At 43.0% G+C, this 15,684-nt stretch overlaps 1 protein-coding gene across 3 annotated transcripts in view; it reads right to left on the bottom strand.

Moving 5' to 3' along the window:
* Positions 1-15,684, bottom strand: part of SBNO2 (strawberry notch homolog 2) — a 148,933-nt gene that overhangs the window by 43,248 nt on the left and 90,001 nt on the right. For 2 of the 3 annotated variants that reach the window (XM_087703295.1, XM_087703297.1), the window contains 3 exons: positions 10,063-10,230; positions 4,983-5,087; positions 846-942 (listed from right to left, as the gene is read on the bottom strand). In XM_087703295.1, the coding sequence (XP_087559421.1) occupies positions 846-942; positions 4,983-5,087; positions 10,063-10,230 (370 nt within the window). The remainder of the gene's footprint in view (positions 1-845; positions 943-4,982; positions 5,088-10,062; positions 10,231-15,684) is intronic. The other variant, XM_087703296.1, reaches the window with a different exon arrangement.

Genomic DNA, 15,684 nt, shown 5'->3' with positions numbered 1-15,684 from the left:
TTTGATGAGTTCCCCATTTATTCCCTCATCCAAATCATTGATGAAGATGTTGAAGAGTACTGGGCCCAAAACAGAGCCTTGGGGTACTCCACTGCATACTTCCCTCCATGAAGATGCAGCTCCATTGAGGACTACTTGTTGAGTACGGCTTGTCAGCCAGTTGCGAATCCATCTAGTGGTGAAGCTCTCTATCCCACTTTTTTTCTAGCTTACGAAAAAGTAGGTTGTGGTCTACCTTGTCAAATGCCTTGCTAAAGTTTAAGTATATTATGTTCACAGTATTTCGCTGGTCTACTAATTTAGTCACTATGGTTTCATTGCCCCTTGTTATGCTACTATCATGTTGAAACCAAGGAAGCACTTATGGTTATCCTGTTTACAGATATGCTAAGAGGGAAACGGTGATTTGGTTGTAAGGAGTTCTGGGGGATTTCCTACTCACAAAACCTGCCCCACCCACTACCGCCCACACAGTTTAGGCTTCAAATATTTGCAGAGTCAGGAAGTTGAACAACACAACATTACCCCTGCCTTCCATTGGTTGCTTAGAAAAGGGTTTCCCAAACTGGGCCACTTTAAGAGACATGGACTTCATGGCCGGCTGGGGAATTCTGGGAGTTGAAGTCCATATGTCTTAAAGTGGCCAAGGTTAGGAAACCCTAGAAAGATTAAATTTCCCACTTCCTAAAATTGTCAACAGCTTTGCCGCTTGAGGATTCTGGGAAGCGAAGTCTAATAGAACTGGGAGCACCAAGCTGGGGAAGACAGGGCTACCCACATAAGAAAATGCCTGGGAGCAGATCTGCTAAATCTGAAGCAGAAACCAGTTGGGTTGATCCACTCACATTTGGAAGGGATATAATCGGCATACGTCTCTGTGTGACCCAGTTCCTCTGTTTCGTCATCGTCACCCTCCTCTTCCTCTTCTACCTGAGTTTGGGACTGGAATGGAATGGAAAAAAAACCAGAAATGTCAAGACAGGCGAGTAGCAAAATGGCAACAGAGCAAGTCCATGAGTGATGCTTGAAGAATCAGAGGTGAAGATACGGAAGGGCTAGTATTTGGAGAGAGATTGAGAGTGGGTGGAGTCAAACGGGAAATTAGCTTAGAGTCTCTACATACTCCCGAGAGGACAAACTCCAACTTCCCTTGAGTACCGTTGAATCTTACCTAGTTTTACCCAGGTGCAAACTGTGAGTCCAAGAAGATTCCTGTATGTGGGCTTGAGCAATAAAACAATAAATTGAAACCTTCGCAGGTGGACCTAATTGTTCATACCTGACATTATTTATATTAGATTCTCTAAAAACATTAACAGATTTTTTTAGATTCTCTAAAAACATTAACAGAGCTGAGGTGGCGCAGTGGTTAAATGCAGCACTGCAGGCTACTTTAGCTGACTGCAGTTCTGCAGTTCGGCTGTTCAAATCTCACCGGCTCAGGGTTGACTCAGCCTTCCATCCTTCCGAGGTGGGTAAAATGAGGACCCGGATTGTTGTTGGGGGCAATATGCTGACTCCGTAAACCGCTTAGAGAGGGCTGAAAGCCCTATGAAGCGGTATATAAGTCTAACTGCTATTGCTATTAATGTTGTCTCGGCAGCTGTTAGTCTTAAAACACATGTTCATGGGCTTTCAATAAAATATAGGAAGTGGGAGAGGCTGCACGGGATGCAGTTACTCTCTGAATGCTATAACCCAAAGCCTCAGGAAACCTATTGTTGAAAAGTCTTGACTTCTGTTAAGGAACTGGAAATACGATTTTTCATAACAAAATCTGGAAGTGAGTGAAAATGTGGGCTGGATCAAACCTTGGGATCAAGAAGGAAATATCATGCTTGTTCTATTATTATTATTATTATTATTGTGTGGTTAATCTTTGGGGAGATTCACAGCCTTTGGGGCTGGTTGGTAGCTCAACAGCTCGAGTCCTAACCAAGGACCTAGGAACTGTTAAGGTAACGTCAGAGGTTATTAGCTGTTCCAAGTAGGGTGGTTTTTTGTAGAATCGGAATGTTCAAGTCTGATAAATTTAGAATTTCCAAATAGCGAGGTAGCCCTTTGGGTATTGCTCCAAGGGCTCCAATTACAATTGGGACAACACACGATTTCTTTTTCCACAGTCGCTCAACTTCAATTTGCAAGTCCCGGTACTTTGTGGTTTTTTTTTCTTGCTGTTTATCTTCAATTCGTGCATCTCCAGGTATTGTAATGTTAATGAACCATACTTTTTTCTTTTCAACTATTGTTATGTTGGGTGTGTTGTGGGCCAAGTGCCTGTCAGTCTGGATTCTGAAGTCCCACAAGATCTTGACTTTCTCATTCTCTAAAACCTTCTTAACCTGACGGTCCCAGTGGTTTTTGCTATACTCAAATCCAAACTTTTGGCACAATTTCCGGTGAATGATCTTAGCAACGCGGTCATGGAGTTGTAGGTAGTCAGTTTGTGAAATTTTGCTGCATCCACTGATCAAGTGGTCAACTGTTTCGTCTTTCTCATTACAAAGGCGACATTTGCTGTTGGTGGTAACATGTTGAATTTTTTCTTTCATGCAGTTTGTGGCTAAGGCTTGTTCTTGAGCTGCCAAAATAAAGCCTTCTGTTTCTTTTTTCAGTGCTCCTGATCTTAACCAGTTCCAAGTTAGCTTTTGCTCAGCTTTGCCTTCAATACTTTTCAAGTATTGGCCTTGCATAGCTTTGTTTTTCCAATTTTCAGCTCGCTTCTCAATTACTTCTTTCTTATATTCAGCTTTTGACTTAGTTGTCTTTAAAAGGCCTCCTTTATTTACTTCCTTAATCATTGGTTCTTCACTTTTCTGGATGTAATCATTCAAGCTGTGTTTTTCTTCTTCCACAGTCTGTTTTACTTGTAGGAGTCCTCAACCACCCTCTGCTCTTGATAGATATAATCAGTCAACATCACTTTTAGGGTGCAAAGCATGATTCATTGTCATAAGCTTCCTTGTTTTTCTGTCCAAATCGTCCAACTCCATCTGGGTCCAGTCAATTATTCCTACGGAGTATCGAATCACAGGTATAGCCCAGGTATTTATGGCTTTTATGATGTTTCCTCCATTCAACTTGGATTTTAATATCTTGCGAATTTGTCAAATGTACTTGGCTGAAGTTAATTCCTTGACTTTATTATGCATTAAGTCAGAGGCCTCTAAACTCCCCAAGTACTTGTAGCCTTCTTCTGGTTTTACTGCCTTTATCATTTCTTCATTCTCAAGTTCTATTCCATCATCTTCTATGACCTTGCCTGCTTTGGTTGCCATTGTTGCACATTTGTCAATTCCAAACTGCATCATCATCATCATCATCATCATCATCATCATCATCATCATCATCATACTTTATTCATTAAATATGAAACTCTGTCAACTGAACATTCAAAAATGCCTCACAAATACCAGTGACTGGTGCTAATGGTTGATGCAAAGTTGGGTGGGCATAACGCATCTGGCACGCGGGCTGCCAGTTTGACACCCCTGCCATAGATGAATAAAAATGCCAACTACAACCAGTCTGGATGTGGCTGACTGTGCATTCAGCCATAATACAGGCAGTCCTCGACTTACGATCATAGCTGAGCCCAACATTTTTGTTGCTAAGCAAGACACTAGTTAAGTTTTACCATGCCATGGTTGTTACGTGAATCACTGCAGTTATTAAGTCACACGGTGGTTAAGTGAATATGACTTCCCCGTTGACTTCGCTTGTCAGAAGGTTGTAAAAGGAGGAAATCACATGACACTGCAGCCATCATAAATAAGAGTCAATTGCCAGCTGTCTGAATTTTGATCATGGAAATGCCGCCATGGTTGTAAGTCAGAGGTGGGTTCCTGCCAGTTCTAGCCTCTTCTATAGAAGAGGTTACACAAACTACAGTGCCGTTTAGAACCGGTTCCAGCTCCCTCCCCCCGCCCGTTCCCACATCATCAAGATGAAGAGCGAGAGGAGGAATTCTGGGAGTTGAAGTCCACAAGTCTTAAAGCTGTCAAGTCTGAACACCCTGGGGTTTTTTTTTCCTAAAGGGTTAGGGGTGCAAGGGTCTTGTAACTTAACAGCTTTAAGACTTGCGTGCTTCAAATGCCAGAGTTTCTGAGCCAACATTTTGGTTGCTAAGCAAGAGCGTTGTTAAATGAGTTCCACCATTTTACAAGATGGCCACGCCCACCCAGTCACATGACTGCCAAATCACTCCCACCCAGTCACATGGCCGGCAAACCACTCCCACCTGATCACATGGCCAGCAAGCCACTCCCACAAAGCAGGCCACACCTACAGAAGAGGTTCTAAAATTTTTTGAAACCCAGCACCGTTGTAAGTGTGAAAAACGGTCATAAGTCCCTTTTTGCGGTGCTGTTGTAACTTAGGCTGGTAACTACCATATTTTTCAGACTGTAAGATGCACCTTTGTCCCTCAAAAAAAAAAGAGGCTGAAAATCTGGGTGCGTGTTATACACTGAATACAGCATTTTTTGCCTCCTGAAACCCCGCCCACTTCAACAAAATGGCCATGAAGAGCCTATAGGAGGCTTCCAGAGTGCTCCTGGGGGTTGGGGAAGGCAGAAATGAGTGAAAAACGGGACTTTTTCGCTCAATTTCCCCCCCAGCCCCCAGGAGTATAAGCCTCCTAAAGGCTATGCAAGCAATTCTTTTGACCAAAAAATGGGCCTGTTTTTGCAAAAAACACGCCGTCTTTTGCTTGTTTGGGGGGGGGGCACCCCCTAGGAGCACTCTGCAAGCCTCCTAAAGGCTATTCATGTCTTTGGGGGGGAGGGAATGGGCCCGTTTTCGTGAAAAACGGGATATTTTGGGCATGTTTGCAGAGTGCAAAAACATTTTTTTTTTAATTTGCCTCTTCAAAACCTTGGTGCGCCTTGTACTCCGGTGCTGCTCACACTCCGAAAAATACGGTAAATGAATTATTGTAAGTCGAGGACTACCTGTGATAACGACTGGCCTGCCTTCATTACCTTTATTACCTGAATGCTTGAAAGACGAGGGATGTCCTGAGTGGCAGTGATGTGGTTTTCTATTCCCTGTAAGCCTTCTAGACTTCCCAAATCGGGAGGCAAGACCTGAACGGAAAAAGAAATATGGAAATTACCGTATTTTCCCCAAAAAGAAGACAGGGTCTTATTTTCTTTTGACCCCTGAAATAAGCGCTTGGCCTTATTTTCGGGGAGGTCTTGTTATTTTTGAGGTGCAGGAGGCTCCTTAACCTTGGCCTGCGGCCCATGACTCAGCTGATCCAAGGTGATCGCAGTGGTTAAATGCAGCACTGCAGGCTACTGCTAGATCAGCAGGTCAGCGGTTCAAATCTCACCGGCTCAGGGTTGACTCAGCCTTCCATCCTTCCGAGGTGGGTAAAATGAGGACCCAGATTGTTGGGGGCAATATGCTGACTCTCTGTAAACCGCTTAGAGAGGCCTGAAAGGCCTATGAAGCGGTATATAAGTCTACTGCTATTGCTATTGCTATTGCTATTGATCCAGAGAGGGCCGGAAGTTCTGTCTCTGTTTGTGGCACACTCTTGCCAGCCCTAGCGTCACTGAGCCTGGTGCTCTTTTTGCGACCGCCACTAAGAGAAGGGGCACTGTAGCTAGGGCTTGTGGGAGTGACCTCTGCGAGGCCGTTCTGCATGGATGGCAGGTATATACGGGGCACGTGCGCATGTTCCCCCTCCTTTCCCCCCCAGGAAATGGCGGCAACTAGCTGCGCATACGTTTAAATATTTTAGGGGAGGGCTTATTTTAGTGCATGCGCTCAAAAGCCCGATTTGGCTTATTATCCAGGGAGGTCTTATTTTCAGGGAAACAGGGTAGAACCATGTTAGAGCAAATCCCAGCCAACCTCATTGGGGTGCAGAAGCTAATCTTGTTAGTCAGAGGATGGGAAGGTACCAGCGGCCTTTAGGGTTGTAGTCTAGATTGAAAAAATGGGGGTTTCTTACACGCCTTTGCTGTTGTTTTTTTTCTCACTGCAACATTTGTGATTGTTTAGTTCAGTTGGAGATTGGGAGATGCTACAGCTGTTCTGAGGGCAGAAAGGGACGTATGCACCCCATTGAATTTTTGGGCAGAGGTTTTTTTTAAAAAAAAGCTCCCAAGAGTTCCCAGGAGTCCTAGGAGCATCCCAGCAAAAGGCTGAATGAACTACTGATTCAACAAAATAGAAAACATATGCTGGTTGTTGTTGTTTGGCTGGAAAGTTGTAGAATTGCTCCTGAGGGTGAGATGGGCAGCGTATCAATTTAATAAATAAATAAATGCACACCAACAGATTGTGGTTGATACTCTGATCAATTCCTGAGCAGAAGAAAGTATAGGTTGGTTGCTGATTCCAGAGGAGAATATTATCTATCTATCTATCTATCTATCTATCTATCTATCTATCTATCTATCTATCTATCTATCTATCTATCTATCTATCTATCTATCATCTATCTATCTATCATCTATCTATCATCTATCTACCTGTGTCTATAATCTAGTCAGTCAGTTTGTCTATCCGTCTGTCTACCTTTCTATCATCTACCTACCTATTGTGTCTATCATCTAGTCTGTCTGTCTGTCTGTCTCTCTCCCTACCTTTCTATCATCTACCTATTTGTGTCTATAATCTGTCTGTCCTATCTATCTATCTATCTATCTATCTATCTATCTATCTATCTATCTATCTATCTATCTATCTATCTATCTATCATCTATCTATCATCTATCTATCATCTATCTATCTATCTATCTATCTATCTATCTACATTATCAATCATCTACGTCTGTCTGTCTGTCTGTCTGTCTGTCTGTCTGTCTGTCTCTCTCTATCTATCTATCTATCTATCTATCTATCTATCTATCTATCTATCTACCTACCTACCTACCTACCTACCTACCTACCTACCTACCAACCAACCAACCAACCAACCAACCAACCAACCTACCATCCCTCCCTCCCTCTATCACCTTCTCTCTCCCATCCATCCATCAATCCATCCATCCATCCTATTGCACTATCCAAAGCCACTCTGGGTACTGTATAAATCCATTCATTTGTTCTTGTTCCTTTATTCATCCGTTTGTTCAATTTCTGCAGTCGTAATCCTGACAAGGGGAAGGCCCACCAAGCCCCCTCCATCAGCCAGGTGGGCACCATTGTAGGAGGATTTGCTTTCTTGTACTCCGTCCAGTCAGGATTAACACCCAGGCGACAAATGTCAACAGCAGCCCTGGGATAACTACCGTTGCCAAGAACCCACAACCTTTTTCCTCTCCGGCCCTTGACCAAAGAGAAGAATATCAAGGAGGTTAACCTCTCCCGACTTATCAGCAGAGGGAGTTGCTGCCCCAAATTGGCTCTTTCCCTTCCTCTTCCCTCCCCCTCCATTCTTTCTTCTTGCATTGCATGTTAAGTTGCTCAATGTGTGAGACACATCCTCCCTTCTGGGGTTTTGTTTATATTTATTGTTCAAATTGGTTCTGTGGGTTGTTTTACGAGTGTTTTAAATGTTTGCTTTATTGTGCGCAGCCCAGAGTCACATGCCTAAGAGGGGAGGATATGTAAATTAGATAAATAAATTGCAACCCATCTTACTTTTATGTATCTTGGATATGGGATTTTTTTATATATATATTGGCACCAGAAGAGATTTGAAGATTCTCTAATTTCAGTTGCTCATTTTATTGTTCTCTATTCATGCTATTTTGAATAGAAAAGAATAGAAAAGAATAGAAAAGAATAGAATAGAATAGAATAGAATAGAATAGAATAGAATGGAATGGAATGGAATGGAATAGAATGGAGTAGAATAGAATAACAGAGTTGGAAGGGACCCTGGAGGTCTTCTAGTCCAACCCCCTGCCGAGGCAGGAAACCCTACAGCACTTCAGACAAATGGTTGTCCAAGCTCTTCTTAAAAACTTCCAGTGTGGGAGCATTCACAACTTCTGGAGGGAAAGTTGTTCCACTGATTGATTGTTCTAACTGTCAGGAAATTTCTCCTCAGTTCTAAGTTGCTTCTCTCCTTCATTAATTTCCACATTTATAATGCATGTTAATGTGCAATTGGGGAAAAACAGTACAATAAACAAAAACAGCACTTGTTCTTGTGATGTTGAACTAAATGTAGTCCTGGACTCACAACTTTTCATTTAGTGACTGTTCAAAGTTCCGAGGGCACCGAAAAAAAGCGACTTATGACCACTTTTCCACACTTGTGACTGTTACAGCATCCCTTTGGTTAGGTGATCAAAATTCAGATAGGTGGCAACTGATTCGTATTTACGACGATTGCAGTGTCCTGGGGGGGGACACGTGATTCCTCTTTTGCGACCTTCTGACAAGCAAAGTCAATGGGGAAGCCCGATTCACTTCACGACCGTGTTTCTAACTTAAAACAACTTGCAGGGGTTTACTTCAGCAAGAAAGGTCGTAAAATGGGGCAAAAATTACAACTGTGTCACTTAGCAATTCCACTTTTGGGCTCTATTGTGGTTGTGTGGGAAAACAGGGATGCTGCACCGGTTGTTAAGTGTGAAAAAATCATCCTGAATCACTTTTTGTCAGTGCCATTGTTAACTTTGAGCAGTCAGTAAATAAATGGTTGTAAGTTGAGGACTATCTATATCTAAGAGGAAGCTCGTGCATCTAACCACAAATACAAGAAAAAGGATCCGGCAACTAAATTCATCCATCAGTGCTTTGAGTAATCAAAACCACACAGTACTTCTTAAGTTTGAAGCAACACTGCCAAAAAAACAACCCCAAAAATAAACCAGCATAACCCAACAATTGCTAGAATTAAAAAAAAAGCCTTTTTCAAAAGTTCTTCTTCAACTTTTATAGCCAGATGCTGATTATCTCTATAAAAGAATAAAAAATGCATTCCTGAACTGAAATCTGGATAAACCCTAAAAGCACAAATATGCTGTAATTATTTCCCTTTTTGTTCACACACACACACAGACAAAAAAACCCACCCCTTTTACAAACTCTCTTCCATTACTGGAAGTCTGAGTCACAATTACCAGCAGGAAGTTGGACGGCAAAGTGGGGGAAGTTTTGCGTATTTTCAAGGCTGACGAACGGCAAACTACAGGTAATCCAGCTGTTGTTGTTGACTGTGCCTAGCAGCCCTTCAACCGGTTGGTTAATCACCCCACAGCCCCACATGGACAGATTTTCCCCCTCCCCAAATTAAAAGATCACTGTGGTGGCAACCTTAGGATTGATTTTTCAATAAAAGGCAGTTGTTTTCTCATCAAACAGGGCAATATTTTAAGCATTTATGCAAAGAAGATGTATCTGATTCCACAAATGGTTCTAAGCAGGGGTGAGGTATGCAATTAGAATTAGAATAACAGAGCTGGAAGGGACTTTGGAGGTCTTACAGTCCAACCCCCTGTTTAGGCAGGAAGCCCTACACCACTTCAGACAAATGATTATCCAACATCTTCTTAAAAATTTCCAGTGTTGGAGCTTCTGGAGGCAAGTTGTTCCACTGATTAATTGTTCTAACTGTTAGGAAATTTCTCCTCAGTTCTAGGTTGTTTCTCTCCTTGATTAGTTTCCACCCATTGCTTCTTGTTCTGCCCTCTGGTGTGTTGGAGAATAGCTTGACTCTCTCTTCTTTGTGGCAACCCCTGAGATATTGGAAGACTGCTATCATGTCTCCCCTAGTCCTTCTTTTGATCAAACTAGACATACCCAATTCCTGCAACCGTTCTTCCTATGTGTTAGCCTCCAGTCCCCTAATTATCTTTGTTGCTCTTCTCTGCACTCTTTCTAGAGTCCCCACATCGACAAGAGAAAGACAGGGAGGGAGGGAGGGAGAGAGGGAGGGAGTGGGAGAGACAAGGAAGACAAAGAAAAAGAAAGAAAGAAAGAAAGAAAGAAAGAAAGAAAGAAAGAAAGAAAGAAAGAAAGAAAGAAAAAGAAAGAAAGAAAGAAAGAAAGAAAGAGGTCAGAGGCTGGCCTCCATATGGTTGAAGAGAAAGAAAAAGAGAGAGAGGGAGGGAAGGAGGGAGAGAGGGAGGGAGAGAAAGATCAGGGGCTGACCTCCATATGGTTCTGCTGTGGCACATTGACGTTGACGTCCCATATCGTTGGCACCTGGGTGAGGCTGTCAGCAGGCAGGAATTCCTGAGCATCGGCAATATCCGAGAGAGAGTCAGCGGGAGAGGAGAAGAGGGAATTGTTGGAGAGTTCATTGAGGTATGCAGAATCCTGGAGGGTTAGTAGGGGAAAACAAACAAACCAGCATTACCTTTCAGTCATTACAGCAACATGAGGACTACCCATATCCCCAGAACATTCCTGAAACCACAGGGTCTCCAGCCTTGGCAACTTCACGACTTGTGGACCTCAACTCCCAGAATTCCTGGGAGTTGAAGTCCATAAGTCATAAAGTTGCCAAGGTTGGAGACCCCTGATTTATAGGATCTAGAAACCAGACGTAGTTTGATATTTTTCAATTATGTTACACAACCCTGCTTACACTCTTGCTGGCCACAGATGTAGTTGTACTTCCCATTGTCTTAAACACACCAGTCTGGGGAAGGCTGATCCCTGATATTGCTATTTGTTTTTTATTTGCAATGATTTATTTATTTGAATAGACTAGACTAGTCAAGACTAGAATATACTAACAGAGTTTGAAGGGACCTAAGAGGTCTTCTGGTTCAGCCCTCTGCTTAGGCAGGAAACCCTACACCACTTCAGACAAATGGTTCTCCAACATCTTCTTTAAAACTTCCAGGGTTGGAGCATTCACAACTTCTGGAGGCAAGTTGTTCCACTGATTAATTGTTGAATTGTTGACGATGTTCAACCTATGGCACATGTGCACTTGCCACCTGGTCTTCCGGTTTCTGGCATGCATGCTCATTTGAAGACCAGCTGGCTGGTGCACGTATGGGCTCGGAAACTGGAAGAGCAGCCGCCCCAGTGGTGGGTTTCAATTTATTTTACTACCAATACAATACAATGCAATGCAATGCAACGCAACGCAACGCAACACAACACAACACAACACAACACAACAATACAATACAATACAATACAATACAATAGCAGAGTTGGAAGGGACCTTGGAGGTCTTCTAGTCCAACCCCCTGCCTAGGCAGGAAACCCTACACCACTTCAGACAAATGGCTATCCAACATCTTCTTAAAGACTTCCAGTGTTGGGGCATTCACAACTTCTGGAGGCAATTTGTTCCACTGATTTAATTGTTCTAACTGTCAGGAAATTTCTCCTCAGTTCTAAGTTGCTTCTCTCCTTGATTAGTTTCCACCCATTGCTTCTTGTCCTGCCCTCAGGTATTTTGGAAAATAACTTAACTCCCTCTTCTTTGTGGCAGCTCCTGAGATATTGGAAGACTTCTATCATGTCTCCCCTAGTGCTTCTTTTCCTTAAACTAGACATACCCAGTTCCTGCATATTAAGCCAGTGAACTCTAATGGTTTGCGAGCATGGAACAAATGACCAACCACATTTAATTATTCACATTTCCTGGATGAAAGCAGAGGCATTGCTTACAACAGGGGTGTCCAACCTTGGCAACTTTAAGACTTGTGGACTTCAACTCCCAGAATTAACCTAGCTGGCTGGCTGGGGAATTCTGGGAATTGAAGTTCACAAGTTGCCAAGGTTGCGTCCTTCTGCTCTACAGTCTATCTGGGAGTTGAATATGCCCACGCGCCCACGCACACAAAACATGCCCCAGATAAGGTAGGCGGAGCAGAAAAGCTGAGGCAGAATGGTGTGAATCAATAGCTGCAAATTAAAGCAGCAAAATTATCTTGATGGCTTAAACCAGTGGTAGTCAACCTGGTCCCTACCTCCCACTAGTGGGCGTTCCAGCTCTCATGGTGGGCGGTAGGGGTTTGCTGTAACTCTGCTTTATAAATTTGATATAGAAAAGTTACTGCCCTACTTTATAAATCACCATTACTGTGGAACTGGTGGGCAGTTAGAAAATTTTATTACTAACAGAGATACAAAAGTGGGCGGTAGGTATAAAAAGGTTGACTACCCCTGGCTTAAACAAATGGAACTTGAGGGCTTCAGCTCCATTAAGCTTAATGCGAATAAATAGCAGTTAGACTTATATACCGCTTCATAGGGCTTTCAGCCCTCTCTAAGCGGTTTACAGAGTCAGCATATTGCCCCCAACAACAATCCGGGTCCTCATTTTACCCACCTCGGAAGGATGGAAGGCTGAGTCATCCCTGAGCCGGTGAGATTTGAACCGCCAAACTGCAGAACTGCAGTCAGCTGAAGTAGCCTGCAGTGCTGCATTTAACCACTGCGCCACCTCGGTGTAGAAAGCTACACAATTAGCTGGAGGGCTAATTGTGAATTCGAGACATAACCTTGTCCCTAATTCAAAGCACATCTCCTAGCACGAAACCAACTAGTCATGAGGCAGTTTGGTCTAGTAGTTAGGACACCGGGCTGGAAAGAGGAGACAGTGAGTTCAAGTCCTATCTCATCTATGAGAGCCGTGGCTGGGTGAGCCCCAACACACCTCACTGGGTGGAAGTTGTGGGGGAAATGGGAGGAAGAAAGGTCTGTTGGATATGACTGTTGCCCTGTTTGTAAAAATAATAAGGGCGGGGTGCAAACAAATCAAACAGAAAATCTTGTCAAGTGAAGAAAATGTGTACAGTAGAAGCAATAGCAATAGCAGTAGACTTATATACCGCTTCATAGGCCTTTCAGGCCTCTCTAAGCGGTTTACAGAGAGTCAGCATATTGCCCCCAACAATCTGGGTCCTCATTTTACCCACCTCGGAAGGATGGAAGGCTGAGTCAACCCTGAGCCGGTGAGATTTGAACCGCTGACCTGCTGATCTAGCAGTAGCCTGCAGTGCTGCATTTAACCACTGCGCCACCTTGGCTCTTAGGACAGATGGAACCTTAGGGTGGAGGAGTCAAGGAAGAGATCAGCCTGGAAGTTTTACTTTCTCACAAATGTTCTCAGTCCTATCCATCTTGAATCCTGTTAACTTTTATCTAGCACCAATTTAGTGGACTACAGGTAGCCCTCGACTTACAACGGTTTGTTTAGCGACCGATCAAAGTTACAATGGCACTGAAAAAAACCATTTTTTAAAAAAAACATGTAACGACAGTTGTAGCATCCGAGTGGGGTCACGGGTTCAAAATTCAGACGCTTGGCAACCGGCTCGTATTTATGACCGTTGCCGTGTCCCCGGGGTCGTCCAAAGTCAACCGGGGGAAGCCAGATTCACTTAACAACCATGTTCCTAATTTAATAACTGCAGGGATTCACTCAGCCATGGTGGCAATTGAAGATCGTAAAATGGGGGGAAACGATTGAAAAGAATTGACGGTAGAGATTCTCAGTCACCCAGGTCATGGTTGCCCCAAAAGTGCTTTTTCAGGAGGCAACTGGACCTTTTTTGTTTTTTTCTTTCAAAGACATTTGGCTTCTCATTCAAGAAGCTCCTCAGGTGACCTGGCTGGGGAATTCTGGGAGTTGAAGTCCGGAACATCTTCAAGTTGCCACGGTTGAGAAACACTGCTCTCAAAGGATGCAAATACCCAGCTGTCTGCCAGGAATATAAATCCTTCCATTCCCCACAATCCTGTCAGAGCTGAAGAAGCTTCTTGGATGAGAAGGGAAATGTCTTCAAAAGGAAAGAAAAAGTGCCGTCTTAATTTCGAACGGTCGCTGAACAAATAGGAAAGATAAGAATACACAGTCTGGTTCTTTGTAGGATGATATTCCATCATTGCAGCCATCATGGATCTGGGTAGATTCGAACCCACTTCCTGGAGCCTTAAGGGCAAATTTGTTTATTTATTAAATGCACATGTCGCCCATCTCACTCTCCAAAGCAACTCTGGAGACCTTATTCTTATTTTATTAATGATTTATAGAGCTGACCATCTCACAGCAGTCTCTCATAAACTCAAGACCTTCCAGTTAAACATTAACTCTCCCCACAAAAAAAACATAGCATCAACAGAGCCCGCACTAACTGCCTGACCCAGAGCTCTTGAAAAAGGTAGGTCTTCAGAGACTCCCAAAGGCCAAATACAATTTTATTACTGGTCTCCATTTCCCAGTTTAAGGTCTCCAAAGAAAAAATTCCATTCATTTTAGGATGAATCCAACTAAAAGTGACTAAGAAATCATCATGTTTTTGCTTATATATATCCCATCTTTATCATTTTTTATAAATAACTCAAAGTGGAGAATATACATAATTATTTCCTCCTCCTATTTTGCCCACAACAACAACCCTGTGAGGTGAGTTGGGCTGAGAGAGAAGGATTGGCCCAAAGTCATCCAGTGGGCTTTCATGCCTAAGGCGGGACTAAAACTCACAGCTTCCTGGTGATTGGCCCAAAGTCACCCAGCTGGCTTTCATGCCTAAGGCGGGATTAGAACTCACAGTCTCCTGGTGATTGGCCCAAAGTTACCCAACTGGCTTTCACGCCTAAGGCGGGATTAGAACTCACAGTCTCCTGGTGATTGGCCCAAAGTCATCCAACTGGCTTTCACGCCTAAAGTGGGACTAGAATTCACAGTCTCCTGGTGATTGGCCCAAAGTCACCCAGCTGGCTTTCACGCTTAAAGCAGGATTAGAACTCACAGTCTCCTGGTGATTGGCCCAAAGTCACCCAACTGGCTTTTATGCCTAAAGTGGGACTAGAACTCACAGTCTCCTGGTGATTGTCCCAAAATTACCCAGCTGGGTTTTATGCCTAAAGCGGGATTAGAACTCACAATCTCCTGGTGATTGGCTCAAAGTCACCCAGCTGGCTTTCATGTTTCTAAGGCAGGACTAGAACCCACAGTCTCCTGGTTTCAAGCCCAGATGCCTTAAACCTAAACCCAACTGGTCTCAGGATCCTTGGAAATACAAAAATTCAGAGATCCTGGAAGAACAGCATATAAATCCTTGCGCTTTCAGATTGAGACGCTGCAATAAAAGAATGCTAAGATTGTTTTGATCGATGCAATTATTAAAAGAATCCTAAGGCTGTTTCGGGCTTTGAACCTTTTTGAAATAGGCAATAATTTCAACTGTACTACTTTGGATGCATTTGTCCTGAAGGTATCACTCTTGCATTGGTTGTTAGGTTAATCTTTTAATTTGCTAGTCTTTTGACCATCATGAAATAAAGAGCAAAATAATATTTGGCACACACAGTTCTGCAAGGCCAGATTTTTCAAATTTCCTCTATTTCTGTTAAGAGAGTAAATTTAGGGCCAAAGTGCCAAGAAATGGCATGAAATTTGCAGGACGGCTGTCTGTAACAGATTATACAAAAATGTATTAATTATCTCCACCAAGCAGAGTTTGTTATGTCGATGATGTTGAAACAATTTCTGAATGTAGATGAAATTTCCTGTGATTGGGTTGCCCAACCCTTTTCCATATAAATCTGCTATTGAAAGGGAGGGAAATACAGGTAGTCCTCGACTTATGGCCATCCATTTAGCAACCAAAGTTACAATGGCACCGAAAAAAGTGAATTATGACCGGTTCTCACACTATAACAATGACAGTCTCCCTATGTTCATATGATCAAACTTTGAACGCATACACTTATAATACATAAATATTAGATATACCGGTATTACATACAAATAAATGTATGTATGTATCAGAGGTGGGTTCCTACCAGTTCGCACCTATT

This window comes from Thamnophis sirtalis, unplaced genomic scaffold (genome assembly GCF_051295495.1).
Source record: "Thamnophis sirtalis isolate CommonGarterSnake01/CBP01778 unplaced genomic scaffold, rThaSir2_p1.2 scaffold_1, whole genome shotgun sequence".
In the NCBI taxonomy this organism is placed as follows: Eukaryota; Metazoa; Chordata; class Lepidosauria; order Squamata; family Natricidae; genus Thamnophis; species Thamnophis sirtalis.
Note: the sequence above shows the minus strand (reverse complement) of the source record. Positions and strands in the feature narration are given on the sequence as shown.